We start from the raw sequence: 19,885 nt of genomic DNA on the forward strand, positions 1-19,885 counted from the left end.
TAGTCAAGATAAAATAGACACTTCTAGGAATGTTGGCTTTTCTGCCTAACAGGCTAGAAATACTTAAAGTATGTTAACAATGTTTATGTTAAACTCATAAACTTGATTACTCTTTTTTGTAATAAATCTTTATTCAGTGGAACTCTGGGCAACCTGAATCAGCTTGCCTTGTGTTTTTCTAACTTTATGATTATTTGGTACAAAACTACTTCAAAACCCACACGCAGTATGCGTAGGGTGAAGCTGGAGTGCCACCATCCTTCTGATGAGCTAGTTACCAAACTAAAACTTTGGATGATGTATACAAGGCCAATATTTCACTATTACCTTTCTGCAAAGTGGTTACACAACTCTAAGAAACCAGCTTTTATATGACAATGCGGAGACTGTGGTTTCTAAAAGAAATCAGATATCCCAAGTTGTGGGCTCCATGAGAGTCTGAGCCCTTGGTGAGCTTTGACTGCCTGAGGAGAGGAAAGCAAGCTTTGTTGGGATAAGAAAATAGACGAAAAGGAAGATGGCGCTGTACTTCAGTTGCGTTCTCCTTCATCTTACTCAATTAGATACACTTAGGTGCTTCTCTCTTTGGGAATATTTTTTTATCCCCTTAGTGATTTCTAAGTACGTGAAATGTGAAGCCTTTTAACCTTCCAAAAAATCCAGATATGTCTGCTTTGACCTACTGCTACTATCTGGGAAAGGGCATGTCATCCATCATTAAAAGAAATACGTGTGACAGAGAATTACAATGCTACTTCCTTCACCGCCTGTCTCTGTCCAGGACATGTTTGCCCTGGGGTAGCTCTTCAACTAAATTTAACTTCTCAGTGTAGCCCTTATCTGTACACAAGAGTGAGCTTTCCCTAGCATCGAAAATTCTGCCAATGTGCTAGGAGCCCCGGGTATCTAATCCAGTCCCTCGTATACAGGAGCCACTCAGTACATGTTTACTGATTGATAAATGGAGGTAAGTCACCATCACTAATCTTCTGAAACGTCAGTATGCAGGTCTCTAAAACTGGATCCTGATCTAATGATCTGAGTCTCGATTTGGTCCACACACAGCCCGTTTGAGGGCAACACTGATTCTCTTTCTGTGAGAACTGATCTCTTCATGGACCTGTGAACCTAATGCAATACAAGATGCTATTTTCTGATAATAAAAATCATCTCATGTTGGGGGCCAGCAGATGGCAAAGTGGTTAAGCCACTAGACTGCCACCTTGTCAACCACGGTTTGAGCCCCAAACCTAGAGGTTTGAAAATCATGCCAAGCACTGTGTATGCATGTCCGAAATCCCAGGAGAATAGAGAGGAAGGGATTGTGGTGTGGCCATCCCCCCGGGAGGTAATTTCTCACTTTCCCTCTCACTATCTCTCTCCATCTTTCTCAAGCAAGTGTACACATCCTACAGCAAAAACCTAAACAATAAATGAAAATAAAAACAATTTTTAAAAATGCATTCAGTAAAAGAATGTTTAGAAGCTAAGTTAGAATCCAGATAGGAATGTGGCTGGGGGACCAGCAGATGATGGTTACGTCGCTGGACTCCCATATAATCAACCACAGTTTGAGTCCTGGACCAGGCAGCTTGACACACACACTGGGCACATGTGCGTGCATGCCCAAAATTCCAACAGGAGACTGGAGGAGACGGGACTGTGGCATGGTCATCCCCCCAGGGGGCGATTTCTTGCTTTCTGTCTCTCTCTCAGTCTGTCTGGCAAGCATACACACCCTATAGCAAAAATCTCTCTCAAAAAAAGAAGAAAAAAATAAAAACGTGGCTGGGTAGTACATTTTTAGGTATGTATTTCTATGCCTGCTTCAAAGGAGGCATCATTCATCATGTAACGAACAAGCGTTTTCTTTCAGAAAAGTCCTGCACCACACCCAATGTGCTAAGAGGTGCCGGAATAAACCTCAGTATCTCAATAAAAAGTTTTGGTTTTCAATTTAGTCATGCACACATCTGAGCAATATAACATTGCTAACATTTGGGTTTTTATTATGAATGTCTCATTAGAGAAGATTCAGTTTTATTTAATGTCTAGCTCATGTTCCTATATGTATTTTCTCATATATGAGGGGGTTCCAAAAGTTCAGGGAAAATGCTTATGATGAAAATATTTTGCAAGGATTTCAAATATGTTTGCACCAAAATGAACCTGTCATTTCAGGTCACTTTTCCATAAAGTTGTTGAAGTCCCTCATAGTTCTTGCTAGTTCATTTTTCCCTCGTGTCCAAGCAGCTCAAAAAAGAATCTTTAGGGAGAAAGTGATGATTATGACTAGGTGGCATTTTTCTACCTGTGGGTTTTACCCGAGTGGTATGATGTACAGTGTAAACAATGAACAGAAACCCAGCAGAAAAAAGATTCCCATTATTGCTGGGCTGTTAATTGGTCAAGCCAACACACAAGCACATCAGTGACCCCCTGTGTAAGTGCTGGCTTCTAAATAAAGGGTATGTTGCTTTCCTGGGAATATTTAACACCTGGGACAAAGCCTTAGCTGATGAACAGGACACTTGTGCAGCCAGACATACTATAGCACCTGGTGGTGTCATCAGACATTTGGGGCAAAATACCTAAACAGTCTCAATGGGACCGAGTTCATGAGTCACAGCTGAAAAGTTGTCTTTCATAGAATTTCGTAGAAAAACCAGAAAGTGTTATTCCCCTTAAAAACAGAACAGGTAAAGAGTAAGTCAATGTTAATAAACCCTTCACTGCTATGCTGCATTTAGGAAGAAACTTCAGTCCCTGTGGGTCACCGATGGATAGGTAATTCTGCCTGGTGTCAGGAGGGTTGGGTATCAATTATGAAATGAAAACGACATGCTGCTGAACTTCCTGCAGGCCAGATTGCATTCTGGTACCATTCTGTCCAGAAATGAGTTTTTCTTGAGTGTTCTGCCTCTCCTATAGGAAAAAAGCGCTTCCAACCCGGCAGCAATAGAACATGTGTTTTCAGTTTCTCCAGTTGTGGGGCAATGGTAAGCAGTCATTTAGTGGTCATTAAAAGAACAAAACGTTCTGTTTCCCTCTCAAACCAATCTTCTGACTACCATTTTTCAGTTATTTTAAGAAGCCAATCCAGTCTGATTAGTCCCCTTCTGACCCCACCTCTCGTTTTCCATCCAGGCCCTGAGATAAGACTGGTGTGTGTGCAACTCAATGGGCAGGGGCTGGTGAAGGGAATAATGGCTGGACCATAATGATCTGACCTCCCTGCGCCCGCGTCCTGGTCCTTGATCACAGAGGCCAAAGAGTAAAGGAACTGAACGTACAGAATTCTGCAGACTGAAAGTGTCCAATGTCAAAAGTATACATTTTCGTCCTTGAAACGTGCTCTCAGTATATGAATGATCACTAAAAAAATGAACCCTGAACCAAATATCTGAGTCTCTATTTTGCCCATACAAAGCCCATTTCAGGGCAACACCGACTTCCTGTCTGTGAGGACTTTTCGCTCTTTTGAGGGCCCATGAACCCGATGCAAAACAAAATGCTATTTCCTGATGTTAAGAATCATCTAAAAGGTGCAAACAGCTGGTCTAACTTAACCATGGTTACGGTCTCCAGACTTATGGAAGCACGAATAACACGGGTACAATTTCAAACCCAAGGCTGTGCATACTGTAAGTATGTCACCTTTTAAAGTTATTTTCCCGTTCCGTCAGTTAGTACATAAAACGGGAAGTGACTGTAACAGTTAACATGCATTCGAGGTCCATTGGGACAAACGGTACAACTGACTAATTTGCCTGCACGCAGGGAACGTGTGTGTTGGTGAGAACCACAATCTCAGGCATGTGGTACTATGTTTGTAAAATGGCTCCTGGGCTTGGGAAAAAGGAAAACAACCACCACCACGAGACAGCTTTTAAACACTTTCCTTGGGAACAAGGACAACATTGCAAATTAATTCATTAAAATAAGAAATTCCATTGTCACGTATTAGCTTTACAACAGCAAAAGAGAAATTTCCAAAGTACTTCCATTGTTTAAATATCGATAGGCAATTCTAAGTTCTCAAAAAGAATATTTTCAAACAAATGCCAGTGATAAATTACTTTCTCCCTTAGTCTGAAGCCTGGGAGGCAGGACAAAGTGCCTGGTTCCCAGCCAAACGTCTTACTTGAGCAGCTCCAAGAAAGGGAGCAGTTACTTAAGCAGAGGGCAACAGAGCGACAGGCGCATTCCTGGCGTGGGGGAGACAGGCAGCAGGCCGACTTCAGAGCCAGCCTTTCCCCCCTCAGCCTGCCCCATGGGCTTATCTAGGGCCAAAGGGCTTCCTTAACACCAGGTTGCAACACAAGAAGACGGCTCTCACAGTAATAGTCTCAGAGTGAAGACTTTGCCCTCATTTTCCATGAGAACATACTTGTCACAGCAAAAAGATCGGCATTCTTTCTTCAACATGAAAAACATTGTTCAAAAAAGGGACGTGGGTAAGTCATTATGGACTTGCTCAGTTACAAATACTCTTCCTTCCAGATCCATATTCCACTTCCCTTTCCCAAATACCTCAAATCTGACTTCAAGCACTATCAAGATGAAGAATTGTATCTTACAGATAACCACAAAGTCCTGCTCCCCTGAACCTTCTTTCTCCACACGGTCTATTGTTACAGTTTCAGAAGATGTCCTGAAATATGTCTAACAGTCATGTGTGCATACCTTTGAAAATATAAGTCACTCAGCACCGCAAATTTGACTTAGATATGAATAACCTTTTGTCTTTGGACTAGCAAGAGATGGCAAGGACGAGACAGAGATAAACTATGATTTATCTCCTACTTAGACAAGACTGAAATTGTTCCATCAAACACTACCTTTTAGCCAAACGTCATATTTCTTGCCCTCCGAAAACTGCTCAATATAAGAGAAAGGACGTGAAGCGTTTACCTGATCTATGGGAAGCCATGGCTGTGAGACCAAGTTCGGGAGCAGCACCTAGACCAGTCTTCCTTCAACCCCAGCTGATAAGACTGTGGCTCATTTGTGAACATACATTTAAGGGGAAGCGGCTAACACAAAAATAACCGAGAGCAGATGTCCCACCCCTCCCGGGAGATCACAACCTTAATCCCACTAGAAAATTCTTAACCATTTTAGGTGATCCAAGGGAGAAGAATAGGACCCAGTAAAAATACCAAACGCTACATATAAATACCTGCGGGGCTACTCAGCATCCAAATTAGCTGCAGAGCTAGAGAGGCCACATAGAAAGTCATCCCTGTACCGGAATAAAATTTGGACTCAGCTCTGGCATAACTTAACGCTGAGCCAACCTTATTAATCCATTTTATATGCCTCAAGAGCTTGCATTTGGCCCTATAAATAATTCATTTTTTGTGGCATTAACGATAAAACTACAACTATAAGAGATAGACTGATGTTACCAGTGTAATTAAAGGGAATTAGACTCGACGAATACAGAGATTAAGGGCATTATAGATGATTAACTCTATGTCCTCCTTGGCCCATGCCAGCAATCAGAAGACTACTGGGAAGGGGAGCAATTCTAGCCCCCCATCTCCTGAGCACCAGAGAGAGCACACGAGATAGATAGACTCACACGCATAGTCCCACCACACACACAATGAAGACACTTTGTCCCACGAAATCTCTTATTTTGCGCTGTCTGGGACCAGAAAGGAAAATGAAGAGGTGGACCTAACACGGTGAAATAGCTCAAAGAGCCATCAGATGGCTAGAGACGGGTGATGGGGAAGGAGTTCTAGGAAAAGCCTCGAAGTGCTTCTAGGACCTCCTCCCCTGTTCCTTGTCTGGCCTCTTCTCTAGCTCCCTGGCCCTCACTCCCACCTCACTGGCCTCTTCTCTGTCCCCTGCGGAGGGCCTCTCCCAGGTGCTCCTCCACCACCGTCAAGTCTGTACTGCAAGCTACTTTTCCAGCGAAGGCTTCTTTGGCCACCCTATTTCAAATAGTCATCATGTTCTGCCTAACACACACTCTCCCTCCCCTCTTCCCCAATTTCTTTTCCCCGCAGTACTTAAGACTTTCACACAGGAAGGAGTTGCTCTCATTCATGGTCTCACTCTCATCTCTGCTCCATGAGGGCCAAGATTTGGTGGTGGCATTCACTGCTGTGGCTCCAGCTCCCAGAACACTGCCCAGCTCCCAGGAGGCCCTCGAGAACTATTCATTGAAAGAATGAATTAAAAGAAGCCCAAAGTCGGGGCCGGGTGGTGGTGCAGCACCAAAACGTGATGCTCTGTGAGGCTCACTTATAAGGAAAGGTTCCAGGTTCATGTCCAGAGACCTCCCTGGGTACACTGGGCATGTGTGTGCCCATGATCTGGGGCTAGCCGAAGCTGAAGATGAATCATGGCAATCAAGACCCTGTTGGGCCAAGCTCCCATCTCACACAGGCTTGTCATAGCTGGCTGACTAATTAGTGGGCAGAAGGGTAATTCTGTCTCTCTTGCTCATAAAATAAACAAACTTTTTAAAAAGCAAAAAGAGGGGCCAGCTGAACTCCTACATGGCTAACCGTGGTTCAAGTCCCAGACCTGGTGGCCTGAGACTCACGCCGGACAGTGTGCCCAAGATCCCGGGAGGAGAATAGAGAAAGGAACTGCAGTGTGGTCATCCCCCCTAGAGAGTAATTTCTCATGTTCCCTCTCACTGTCTCTGTCTCTCTCCCCAGTGAGCACATGCACCCAAAGACATAAACCTCTTTTGAAAAAAAAAAAAAGGCGAAAAGTCTCAATCAAACCTCCAAACCACCTAGAATCCTGAAAGTGACTAAGGCCACTGAACTTCAAGGAAGGCAGCTGACAGGCCGTGGGTCCAATACCTTTACAGCCTTGGTCCTGTTTCATGTCACTGGTTTGGGCTTTATTCTTTCATCTCCCCTCCCAGGCTGAGGGCTGGGACAAGACTTTGCTTATCTCTGTGTTCCTAGAGAACACAGTAGGTAAACAGTAAATTCTCCATGGATAAATGAATGAATGGAACTCAAAATCCTTACACTCTGTAACCATTTAAAGAAACCCTATTCTAAAGGAGAGCTGAAATCGTCCGGTAACGCCCTGTTAGCTGGAAGATGACATCATGGTAAAAGCCAGAATGTTATGGGCAAATTTACTGCACATGTAGGGGTAGAAAGTAAGCCTGGGAAAAGAAGGAAAGCGGCACTGAGCTCTCCCCTCACACCCTCCTGGTCTCTTTCTCATCCAGGCTGATTAAATATGGCAGGGAGATTGGCAAATCGTAACGCCACCACACCCCTCGAATAAACTTTTCACCTGCAGGAAATGTTCTGATTTTATGAGATGATTAACCTTTATGAGTCCGAAATTTTAGACTTTAGTGAGGGGTATTTTGAGGTAGAGCGGATGTCTTTCTAAATGCTCCTCTTGCAGTACTGTGAACAATAAACTTAGTTTGCCACATGTTTCCTTAGGAAGCCAGTTCTAGTTTCAAGCTATGCATCAGGGGGGATTATTCTTTGCAAGTGTGGTGCAATAGTTCCTTCAGCTGTCTGATCATTCTGAAAAGCAAGAACCCAAAACAGAGGGAAACTTACAGTCTTATGACAGTACCTTAGCAAATAAACAAATAATCACTCTATTTGGCCTGAAATGGAAGAAAAGATAGGAAGACAGGAGAATTTCTGGCCACTAGCTACTCAGTGAGCTCTGCCGAACCTGTGTGAGCTGTGAGCCCAGCCCTACAACAGCAGCATCTATTCCAGCTGCAACGGACGTCAACCAGAGAGCGCTGCCCTCCTGCAAGCTTCATGAAACAGGCCCACTGCCTGCTCTGACATCTGTCCCCACTGCTGACGTCCTTGAGTCACAAAACTAAACAGTCCACAAAACCAACACGGACAAGGCCCTTTGCAATGTGAAAAACGCTTTGTCGGTAACAATTACTAACCATGCCCTAACTTCTGTGGTTCAGAAACCTGTAGCAGATACCCACTCACTCACTGGTTTCATTGGCATCTGAGCCAATCCTGTCGCACATTAACAGTACAGTGTTGAAAAATATCCTTAATAATCCCTGTCCCAATCACAAAGCACCTTTAGATGCTGTTGGGGAGCTGGCTGGTGTTTGGTGAAAGCTCTCTTTAGTGCCTCAAGGCCACATTTCAGGCCTTCCAGGCCCTCTCACTCTACGGAATCGGGATGATTTTTAGTGGTGCCAGGCATCGAGACCCCTCAGCTCCCTCCCGCCTGGCATCCTCTAAGAACCATTTGACTCATGGTTCATCTGCACATTCTCACCTTCTGACTATCTGCAGATGCCCTACAACTTACCACTGGCATCCACCTGTGGACCCCAGTCATTCATGTGATCTGATCAGCACTTATCAAACAGATACCCTACTGTGGGACCAGTAGTTAGCGTAATGGCTATGTCACTGGACTCCCACATAGTCGACTATGGTTCGCATCTTGGATCCGGTAGCATAAAACTCACGCCGGGCGCGTGTGCGTGCGTGCCCAAGATCCCGAAAGGGGAATGGAGGAGAAGGGATTGCAGCGTGGCCATCCCACCGGGGGGTGATTTCTCACTTTCTGTCTCTCTGTCTCTCTCTGTCTATCTGGCGAGTGCATGCGCCCTATAGCAAAAACCTCTCAAAAAAAAAAAAAAAAAAAGATACCCTACTGTGTGGAGCAAGGTACTTTGCAGGCCGTAAAGAATAAAATGCAGTTCTTACTTTCAAACATACCAAGGTACGTATAGGACTCTTCAAAAAGTTTATGAAAAATGGGTATTATAAAAGAATGACACACAGATTTCAAGGTTTTGCACCAAAATAAACTTGTACTTTTAATTCCATTTTCCCATAAATGTTTTGAAGTGCCCCTGCATACAAAGGACTACCATGCAAGGCAGAGCGCAAGAGAGACATGATGTTATTATAACTGACCACAGGGAGAGGTCTTATCAGGCCTGGGGATCAGGAACGACTTGATAGATGTTCTGACATTTGACCTGGTCCCTGAAGAGACTTTAGCATGCAAAGAAGGGGTAGGGGCATTTCCAACATAGGTATGAGAACACAGAGTCTGCTCAGATGAAGTGAGATGGGAGGAGGGAAACACAGGACAGGGAAGTGGTGGGACCCAAAGCTCAGGAGTCAAGGAAAGCCAGAGCACAGAGGGTCTTTTTGCAACAGGTGCAAGGGAAGAGATCAGAGTGAAGCAAGCAGTGTAAGTGTCCATCTTGGAGGAAGAGAGGGCAACTGCCTTTGTCCAGATGAGACAGAAGGAAGGACTGAGTGAATGAGAGGCAGTGGCAATTGGCGTGGAAAGGGATAAGAGACGTGGCAGGGCAGGAATGAACAGACCAATCAGGCAAGAACAAGGAGAAGGAGCTGACGGCCCCTCTGAGGCTGTGATTCTGGGTGATCAGGCAGAGCTGGTATAGGGAAGAGTGACACTTCATTTTGGACTTCTGAGATATCAATGATGATTCCCCCCTTTAAGGCTATTTATCCACAAGTGAGAAACCCAGACATAGAGATAAGAGACAGCACCCCAACGGGATCTTTTATTTTTTTAAAGAGGTTTTTGCTATAGGGTGTGTGAGCTCGCCAGAAAGAGAGACAGACAGAAAGCGATAAATCACCCCCCAGGGGGGATGGCCACACCACAATCCCTTCTCCTCCACTCTCCTCTTGGGATCTTGGGCACGCACGCACACACACCCAGTGTGAGTTTAAGCCACCGGGTCCAGGACTCGAACTGTGGTCAACTACATGGGAGTCCAGCGACATAGTCATTACACCAACCGCTGGTCCCAACAGGATCTTAACACCATAACCCACCCTCAGCCTCGGCCGATCCCAGATCATGAGCTCTTATGTGCCCAGCACACTCGGGAAGGCCTCTGGACATGAACCTGGAACATTCCCATGTGGACTGGCCTCACAGAGCATCACATTTTGCCACTGTGCCACCATCTGACTCTCGGTGGAACCCCATGAACGAGATCCGTGTTGTCAGGTAGAGAGAGAATAGTAAGCTGGCAGTGGCATCCCGTTTGTGGGGATTGGCACACTGTGATCTAATCCTAGACTCTACTTCAGACACACCACTGGGAGGATCACGCTTCAAAGTGGTGCCGCTGAGGAGTCAAACACGGCAAAATTCAGTGACCCACTTGGCGCACACCTCAGGAGTTCCTCATTCATAGCTTGACTTGTGGTCACCCTCCTCCCTTACTATATTTTTCTGTTACTGAAGAAATTCCCAAATGATTGAAACCTTATTCAGACAATTACGGGCCATTAGTCACAGCCCGAGGCAAGAGGCAGATAACCTGGAAGAAGCCTTCCAGATTCATCAATGGTTTCAACTTAATGATTCTTTACATCCTTCTTCTCTTCATGACCACTACTAATAAATTAATACACTGCAAGTTCTTCTGGATAGAATTTTGTCAGGCTACCAGTCCCTCGGCCAACAATTTCTCCTGAGTGACTCCAAGTGCAAGATTAAGGCACCTAGTCATACGCTATGCTATGATGTGATTCCATGTCGAGCTCTCTGGAGTATTTCTTGTCCTATGTACTCTTGCCAGAAAAGGGCCTAGTACAGCTTCAGTCATCTCATGTTCCTGTCAATCTTTAAGATGGGAAGAGTACTTTTTCCTACTGACAAGTCCAATTTTGCAAAGTCACTGCTTAAATGTCACAATTCACAGCACACCTGTCAAAGAAAAACATGAAGAAGCACCCTCCAGAGCCGCATCAGGAGTGATTCCCTCAGGCAAGATCCAAAGGAAAGCAAACCTGGGATTCTCTGCCTCTTCAAAAGCTCTCTGAATCTCTGAGCAAAGGTTGGCTATGAAAAGGGGGGAGGGGCCAGCAGTTAGCATAATGGCTATGTCGCTGGACTCCTATGACCGCGGTTCAAGTCCCAGACCCGGTGGCTTAAACTCACGCCGGGACATGTGTGTGCGTGCCCAAGATCCCGAGAGGAGAATGGAGGAGAAGGGATTGCGGCGTGGCCATCCCCAGGGGAGTGACTTCTCGCTTTCTGTCTCTATGTCTCTCTCTGTCGGTCTGGCGAGTGCACGTATCGCTCTCTCTGTCGGTCTGGCGAGTGCACACTCCCTATAGCAAAAACCTCTCCAAACAACAACAACGACAACAACAAAGCTCTCTGAATCTCTGAGCAAAGGTTAGCTATGAAAATGGGGGAGGGACCAGCAGTTAGTGTAATGGCTATGTCGCTGGACTCCCACGTAGTCGACCGCGATTCGCATCCCAGACCCAGTGGCTTAAACTCACGCCAGGTGCATGTGCGTGTGTGCCCAAGATCCCAAGAGAAGAATGGAGGAGAAGGGATTGCAGCATGGTCATCCCCTCTGGGGGGTGATTTCTCGCTTTCTATCTCTCTGTCTCTCTCTGTCTGGCGAGCGCATGTGCCCTATAGCAAAAACCTTTAAAAAAAGGGGGGGGCAGAGACCTGTTACAAAGGAGTTAAGATTCATGAAATAAAAGACCTCGTAAATAGCAAAGCACCTGGAAAATGCTAATTAACTGAAGACCTGTTACTTCACAACTGATCAGGACTTAGAAAGTTTCTGTGTAATATTCACACACATATAATATTCCCACATGGCTGACCACGGTTCCAGTCCTGGACTTGGAAGCTTGAAATTCACACCAGGCGCAAGTGTGTGTGTGTGTGTGTGTGTGTGTGTGTGTGTCCAAAATCCCAAGAGGAGAATGGAGAAGGACTTCAGCACAGCCATCTCCCTGGGGAGTCATTTCTCACTTTCTGTCTCTCTGACTCTCCAGCGAATGCACACACCCTACAGCAAAAATCTCTTAAAAATAAATTTAGCCAGTGCCATGGCCTCTGATTTTTGGAAATGTCATTCCATAGTTAATATGCTTCAAATGTCTCCTATCCCCAAAGTCTGCCCCTTCCTATGATGCTACTAGAATCTCACCAAGATTTAGCAACTATCCTAACCACATTCTATAGATAATTTTATAGACCTCTTACCAGAAATCAGTACCAAGACAACACTGGACAAATGACTTTTAAAACAAGCCACTCTGATGATCTCAGATTAAACAAATGAACAAACAGAGCTGGCACTTGAAAGAGAAGTAAAGAGAAACAGAAAAGGAAAAAATAGAAACCCTGAGGAGTTTTAGAGGGAAACATAAAATACAAATACAGAATCTAAGATCAAGGGGAAATAAACATGTCATGAAACTAAGAAGCTGGTAAGGCGAAATCTTTGTCATATTTTAAGTGTTAAAATTCTCTTCTGGTCTATTTCTACCACCCACTTGTGATATATCGGTTTTATTTCCATCTTGCCATGTGCTATGACTCAAAACACCCTTTCAGTCATGCTACGTCCTGGCATGCACCAAGCCCACCTGTTCTGGACATTTCAAGCCTTGAGAGCTGCTTAAGGACTAACCATTCCATGACCCTATTCTATAATCCAACCGGCTGATTAATGTCCAAAACAGGGAAGAATAAATCAAGCAGGCATCCATCCATACCTGTTTTCTTAATGCTGGTAACTAAGAATCAATGGCCTTGATCAGAGGTGATTCTCGTGAGCCCTGCTTCCTGGTGTGAAATATTAAGACTAGTAATGTATGCTAGAACTTCAAAAACTTTGTGGAAACATGGAATTGAAGTATGAGTTCATTTTGGTTCCAAAAATTGAAATCCATGTATTGATCTTTTTCTGAGGGGGGGGGAGCGAGAGATTTTTGCTATAGGACCCATGCAATTGCCAGAGAGAGAGAGAAAGAGAGAGAGAGAGAGAAATCACTCCACTAGGGAGGATGGCCACACTGCAATTCCTTCTCCTCTCCGGATTTTGGGCATCACATCCCCCCGGCACGAGTTTCAAGCCTCTGGGTCTGAGACTCGAACCGCAGTCAGCCATGTGTGAGTCCAGTCATGCATTTTTTAAATATACGCATCGTCCACAAACTTTCTGAAGACCCCTCCCCCAACAGACCCTGTCTTCTTTTACCAAAGGACTATAATTAACACATTGCTTTATACATATTGTTTTCAAACATCAAACAGGGGAGGACCCCATAATTCTAGATAAAGGTTGAAAAGCGTCATGAGTAGTTCTGTGGGACTTGGTCAACAGAAGATCTGAATTCAACATGGCACGCAGACGTGGAGTATAAACGCAGTAGGAGGAAAGTGACCAGCATGTTACTCGAGAAGTCCATACATACTTTCGTTAGGCTGTGGAGTTGACTACTTTAACAGCAGGGGCAACCCGGTTTTCCAGAGGGCTGAGAAAGTACAGAGGGTGGAAGCTCACCTGGCTGCTGCCAAGTTTCCCTGAGGGCCATCACTAGTCTGCCCAGCAGGGTCTCAACCTAGACTCCAGGCTGGAGTACTTACAGGCAGACTGAGGTCGGTGGTAGCGCACAGTGATTCAGGCCTGAGATAGCAAACGTGAAGAACTTTCTGTGGAACGAATGCTTCTGTTGTGCCAGGATAGGCACTGTTTTGTGAAAACCCAGGGGCTGAACCACAGTGACCTTGTCAGCATGTGTTCCACTGTTAGATGACTGCCCCAAAGGGTAGTTGTCTTCCCTGTCTGCCAGTCTATGCACAGTGAGGCCAGAGCATACCATCCTCCAAAAGGTGGAGGTGTTTGGAGGACCCAAACATAAAGTGGGCCAGATCTGTGGCGTTTTTCAACTTCATGAAGACTGCACAGTGATTAGTAACGACAAGAAGCTTAAATATCATCTAGTCCAACTGCCCCACCTTACAGATGAGAAATTGAGGCCGAGAAATGGGAAGATGACTTGTTTCCCTGAAACAAGTCTAGAACCTGGGTGTCTGGACTTCCAAGGTTCCTTGCATCATCTCAAGCTGCTTCCAGCAAGAGGTCTTTACTCGTAACAGAGCACAGCCTGGGAATGAAGTTTATGGCAAATGGGGCTAGGGTCCCTTCAAGTTTCAGTCATCAGCAAAGGCCAATTTGAAGTGCATATCCTAAGACTAAGGGAAAGTTGTGTGACTTACAAAGTGCTCTGGATACCCTCACACTATAGCAAGAGTCTAACCAAAAAGAACATCAACTTCAGCTGAGATAACCTGAAAGTGCTAAGTAGCTAATATGGAGGCAAGAGAGAGAGGTCCAGGTTCAATGGAGGGGCAGAGAGTCTCAGGAACACAACTGACACTTCAGAGCGCATGCTTTCAAAGCTCTTGAAGTTGAGCAGCATGTTCACCATGCCAGGCAGTGGGAACATGAACTAGAATGACAGGAACATGAAGTTCAGCAAGCAGAATGTGAGCAGGAGCACCTACAGCTAGAATGGCAGAAGCCACCAAAGGCCATGCATTTGGAAAGATCACATCAACCTCAAATCCCAGCCCTTCTTGGTCCCTTTCAAGCAGTGGGATAATCAAGGAGAACAAATATGCAAAGTATACCTAGTATAAATATAAGAGTACTTCAACAGGTTGGTGGAAAAAAGGAATTAAAGTATGAGTTCTTTTGGTGCAATTTTTTTTTAAACTATACATGATTTTTTCCATAATAAGCACTTTCCATGAGCTTTGTAGCTACCAATTTACATATGATTAGTATCTCTGGGAGCATAAAGATGACACTGGTACCACTGGTTTTCAGTGGAGAGGGGGAAGTGAATGGGAGAATAGGTAGGGGCCTTCCTCTACCTAAAAGACTTTTCATTTTATACTCTTTTGTACCTTTAAAAAATATATATTTAAAGATAAAATAAATTCACACAGAGAATGTTCACAGACACATTATTCAAGATAGCTAAAAAGTAGACACAATCTAAATGTTCACCAGCTGAGGAATGGATAAAAAAGATGTGGTATATCCATACAAAGGAATATTATTTAGCCATGAAGAGGAAGAAGTACTGATGTGTGCTGGAACATGGATGAATCCTGAGAATTATGATAAGAGAAAGAAATCAGCCACAAAAGGCCACATACTATGTGACCACATCACCAGAAGAAGCAAATCCAGAGGTTAGGGAATGACTGCTAAGAGGTCCAGGGTTTTTTCTGGAGTGAAGAAAATGTTCTGGGATTACATTACTAGTGATGATAAGATTATGCGCTCTAATGAGTATCTTTTAAAAGAAAACACCCTGAAGTGTACACTTTAAAAGGATGAATTTTATGATTTGTAAATTATATCTCAACAAATTTTTTAAAATAACTTGGTGAAGTCCTGAACATGGAAGCTTTAAGAATCAGTGTGCACATAAAACAGTAAAAAAAATGTTTAAACTTTTTCAAGTTTTCACTTGAGAAATATTTCCATTCTAAACTATTTCAGATAGCATCACCGATAATGGCAGAGAATTCACATACGTCCTTTAGCTACCTTTACTAACACTTACCAGTGAGCTTTAGCATTTTTTAAGGGAATAGCTAACCCAAATAAAGCCCTGATTGGTAGAATTTGGGGTAAAATAACCAAAGCGCCTGTCAATGACACAGGACAATCGTGTGGCTATGGTCCTTACCCCAGGCCCTGGTCCAAGGAGAGGAGGTTGTGGGAAGTGTCAGAGGAGCCTCAGAGAATCCACTGGACTAGTCTGCCCTAAGAAGCGGTAGCTTCTTTTTGGTGTTGGTCTTCACAGGCCAACTTAAGCTCAGATATGTGAACCAAGGGTGGCCTGTCTTACCTAATGAGCACTCATAAAGGCAAATCCTTATTCATTGTGTTGAGAAGTCTACTAATTCTGCCAGAAAAGTCTAGTCATAAACTGTGTTAACTGGGCTTTTTCTTAGTAGGAAAAGACCCTTCCCCAGCATAAGATGGGGTAGGTGACCTAGACCTAAGGGATCATTTACTAGAGGATCAAAGGCAGATCTTTGCTCTCCCTAGTTCTCCATCACCTGTTCAGAAACCCTCCTTGGCCCTGCAGAATGTACAGCTGTCTCTACTAGGCTGATCTGCTGCCAGAGGCCAACTCCTTGGAGTCCCTGACTTTGAGATTTGTTCTCTGTTGCCCTAACCATTCTCAAGCCCATGGTCCATACAACTGGGCTATGGCCAAGAACCTGAGCTCTTATCTCTTTTCCACATAGCCTCTGTTAACTGGTAAAGTTGAAGATAAGCTTGACCCACAGGAATCAACTGCATGGGACCACCACAATTTTTAAACATAGTTGAATAGGGTCTGGCAAGTGGTGTGGTGGTTAAGGTGCTGGATTTCTACATGGCCAACCCCAGTTTGAGTCCCAGACCTGGTGGCTTGCTTACTCACTTTCCCACTCTCTCTCTCTCTGGTCAAATTTAAAAAATAATAGTACTAAATTAATTAAATAGTTCTTTAAAAAATAAAATATAGTCGAATAAATAAGAATATATAGTATTGACTGTGTGCCAACCACCACTCTAAATATTACAAATATTTACTACTTTGGAGCCGGCAGGTGGCGTGATGGTTAAGGCCCCAGACTCCCACATGGCTGACTGTGGTTCAAGTTCCAGACCTGGCAGCTTGCTTTCTCACTTTCCTTCTCTTTCTCTGGTCAAGTTAGAAAGTAATAATAATGAATAAAATAAAATTAATTCTTTAGAAAACATTTACTGCTTTATTTCTTACAATGACCAGCTTATATAGGTACTATAAATTATTCCATTTTACAGATGAGCGAATCTGTAAATCGAATCCCAGAAAACTAAAACTTGCCAATGTCATATAATCAGTAAGTGGTGGAGGCAAAATTCTAATCTAGACGTTTTGGGTTCCAGATTCCATGCTGTTAGCCACTGTGCAACATTCCCTTGAAACGTTCTGAAACAGACAAACCTATATTAAACTTTATGGGAAATTCCTTATTATTTGTCTTCAAACTAACAATGTTAACTATTCAACCAATCTCATATAAAATTAAGCCTTAGGGGCCGGCAGGTGGCATGGTGGTTAAGGGCCCTGGACTACCATATGATCAACCATAGTTCAAGTCCTGGACCTGGCAGCTTGCTTTCTCACCTTCTCTCTCTCAAAGTCTCTCTCTCTCTCTCTTGCCCCCTCTCTGGTCAAATTTAAATAAATAAATAAATAAATAAATAAATAAAGTTAAGTAGCTGGCAGCTTGCTTTCTCACTTTCTCTCCTCAATCTCTCCCTCTCTCTCTCTGTCTTTCTCTGGCCCCCTCTTTGGTGAAATGAAATGAAAATAAATATATAAATAAAGTTAAATCCCCCCCTCTGGTCAAATTAAAACAAATAAATAAATAAATTTAAATAAAATAATTCTTTATAAAAGAAGCCTTGAATTTTTTGATGAAAGCCTTCAAAAATGGTGCACCCTAAACCAGTCTATATGAATGTCATTAAATGCAATAGAATAATCACTATCACTATTTCATTTTCTATACCTTAAGTAATCTAGTTTTACATGGGGAGGGTCTTTAAAAAGTTCATGGAAATGTGTACTATGTGTATTGTTCAAGTTTTTGCACCAAAACAAACCTGTACTTTAATTCCATTTTTCCAAGAACTTTTTGAACTCCCCTTATATTTACAGGACACACAGTGTGTGATGTCTTGTCTTGATGTATATATCATGTGATGATCAAATCAGAGTATTTAGTGTATCCATCAACTAAACAGTCATCACTTCCTTGAGTGAGAACATTCTAAATCTTCTCTTCTAGATAATGCGACATAAACAACACAATACTGTTAACAATAATCACCTTGCTGCACAGTAGCACGCCCAGAACTGACTCCTCCAGTCCCACCGTGATCTACCGATCTCTCTCCCACCCCCTACATTCCCTACCCTTCTAGGCCCATGGCAACCACCATCCCACTCTCCAATTCCATGAGTTCAGCTTTTTCAGATTCTGCATACGAGCGTGCCTGGCTCACACAATGGCCTCCAAGATCATTGACGTTGTCACAAATGGTAGGACTTCATTCTTTTCCAACATGTACATCGTATTCAACTAGATCGTATTCATCGTATTCTAGTAGATATACTAGATTTTACTTCATCTCTTATCGACAGACACTTAAAATGGGTCTGGTCTCTTGTTATTACAATGAAGTAAGAAATATATGTTTTTAAAAGATAGAATGCGCCAACTAAGGAAAAAGGAAATTTAATCAGCCTGTCTTCTTCTAACACCTAGAAGAGGTCAACTGCACCAAAAGAACGGGAGTTTTGATTTATGAGCAGAGAGAGGAGGAAGAAGATGCAAAGCTCTCAAGTGGGTCAGGAAGCACCCACCCAAGCTTACTGAAATGGCAGGATCTGTTTGTTCTTGCAGGGAAGATGCCATCTGGCAACCTATGCCAACTATGCTAAGGTTTCCCCTGGCTAATAAGCTGCCCAGAGAGGAAGTGGCTTTTGATTCCAAGTCTGGTGCTCTTCACATTAAACCACAATGTCTCACTAGTGAATAAAAAAATTTAAAATATAATAAATAATAAACTGAGCAAAATCCCTATACTGACCATGTGCATGCATTTGCCACTGCACCCTGGGTGAGCGGCAGGGTGGGATTTACTCCTCCAAGTGAAGGAGGCCCCTCAGTGTTCATCGACGTTTTGGGTTGAAATGCTATAAGGTCCATATGGTATTTGACTTTCAAGTGTTCATGTTGGCTTCTTTATCTATTTTAGAAAACGAAAGGTGGCCTCTCAGCTGGGGATTATAATGGAGCAACCTGAGCTGAGCACAAGTCCTTCTGGATGATGAGACTGGCAACGCCATTGATGCATGCCACCAGAGAAGTGCACGGCTCTGAGTCACAGGTCTGACCTTAAGACTGCATGCTGGGAAAACCAAACACCATCTTCACGCATTACATAACTCTGATGAGAAAATTCCAACTACATCGTATGTATAGATATGCTATGTCTCTGCATCAGAGTTTTAATGAACCTTGTAATCGTTTCTTCTTTAAAGCAGAACAGTAAATAGCTTGTTGGTAGCCTGGAAGGTCAGGTTTGTTTGCTTGGTTTTTTTTTTTTTTTTGGAAATGGGCACTTGTTCACTTGTTTTGTTAAAGGTCACATAACTAAACAAAGCCAGATGACCCGTGTTCTACGGCCATTCGTCACTGATTTATCAAATTAGATCATCCCTCCCTGTTTCTATAGATAAACCAAAAAAGAGTAATGTCACCAGCATCCTCAATCCAATATTAAACATTTTTTAAAAATTCTTTGAATTTCAGGAAAGGAGTTGATGTTTATAAATCAGATTAATTTATGTAAACCATTTGAAAAGTAAGTATACCAGCTGCTTCTGTCTGAGGTTAAAACAGGGATCCCCAATAATGGTTGTTGTGGCAATTCAGTGGGAAAACCAGGAGGGTTTTAAGAATTACAAAACCTAGAGACCAGCAGTTAGCATAATGGCTATGTCGCTGAACTCCCATGTGGTCAACCGTGGTTCGAGTCCCGGACCCGGTGGCTTAAACTCACTCCGGGCGTGTGTGCGTGCGTGCCCATGATCCCGAGAGAATGGAGGAGAAGGGATTGCTGTGTGGCCATCCCCCCTGGGGGGTGATTTCTCGCTTTCTGTCTCTGTCTTTCTGGTGAGCGCACGTGCCCTATAGCAAAAAAAAAACCTCTCCAAAAGATAAAAAAATAAGAATTACAAAACCTAATCAATTCTAACTCCTTTTACACTTTAGTCATTTAATGTCACAAATAAATGCAAAAGCCTATATAAATTATCATACTGGACCAGGAAATGTACAGAATGAAGATGAATTCAGGAGTTATGAAACAGGATATTTAATTTTCAAATACTTTTAGCAAGTTCAAAATCAATTCCAAGTTGGGACCAGCAGGTAGCGTAATGGCTTGTTGCTGGACTCCCACGTAGTCGACCGTGGTTCGAGTCCCGGACCTGGTGGCTTAAAC

General features: G+C 43.5%; 1 protein-coding gene across 7 annotated transcripts in view; it reads right to left on the bottom strand.

Annotated features, from left to right (window-relative positions):
- Positions 1-19,885, bottom strand: part of FHL1 (four and a half LIM domains 1) — a 48,152-nt gene that overhangs the window by 8,065 nt on the left and 20,202 nt on the right. For 3 of the 7 annotated variants that reach the window (XM_027776682.1, XM_027776680.1, XM_027776679.1), the window contains exon 1: positions 4,915-4,948. The exons of the other annotated variants lie outside the window; for them this stretch is intronic. In XM_027776682.1, the coding sequence (XP_027632483.1) occupies positions 4,915-4,933 (19 nt within the window). In that variant the 5' untranslated portion in view covers positions 4,934-4,948. Of the gene's footprint in view, positions 1-4,914; positions 4,949-19,885 lie in introns of those variants that run through there. 7 annotated transcript variants of the gene reach the window in all.

The sequence above is a fragment of the Tupaia chinensis genome, unplaced genomic scaffold (assembly GCF_000334495.1).
Source record: "Tupaia chinensis unplaced genomic scaffold, TupChi_1.0 Scaffold000706_1, whole genome shotgun sequence".
NCBI classification, from domain to species: domain Eukaryota; kingdom Metazoa; phylum Chordata; class Mammalia; order Scandentia; family Tupaiidae; genus Tupaia; species Tupaia belangeri.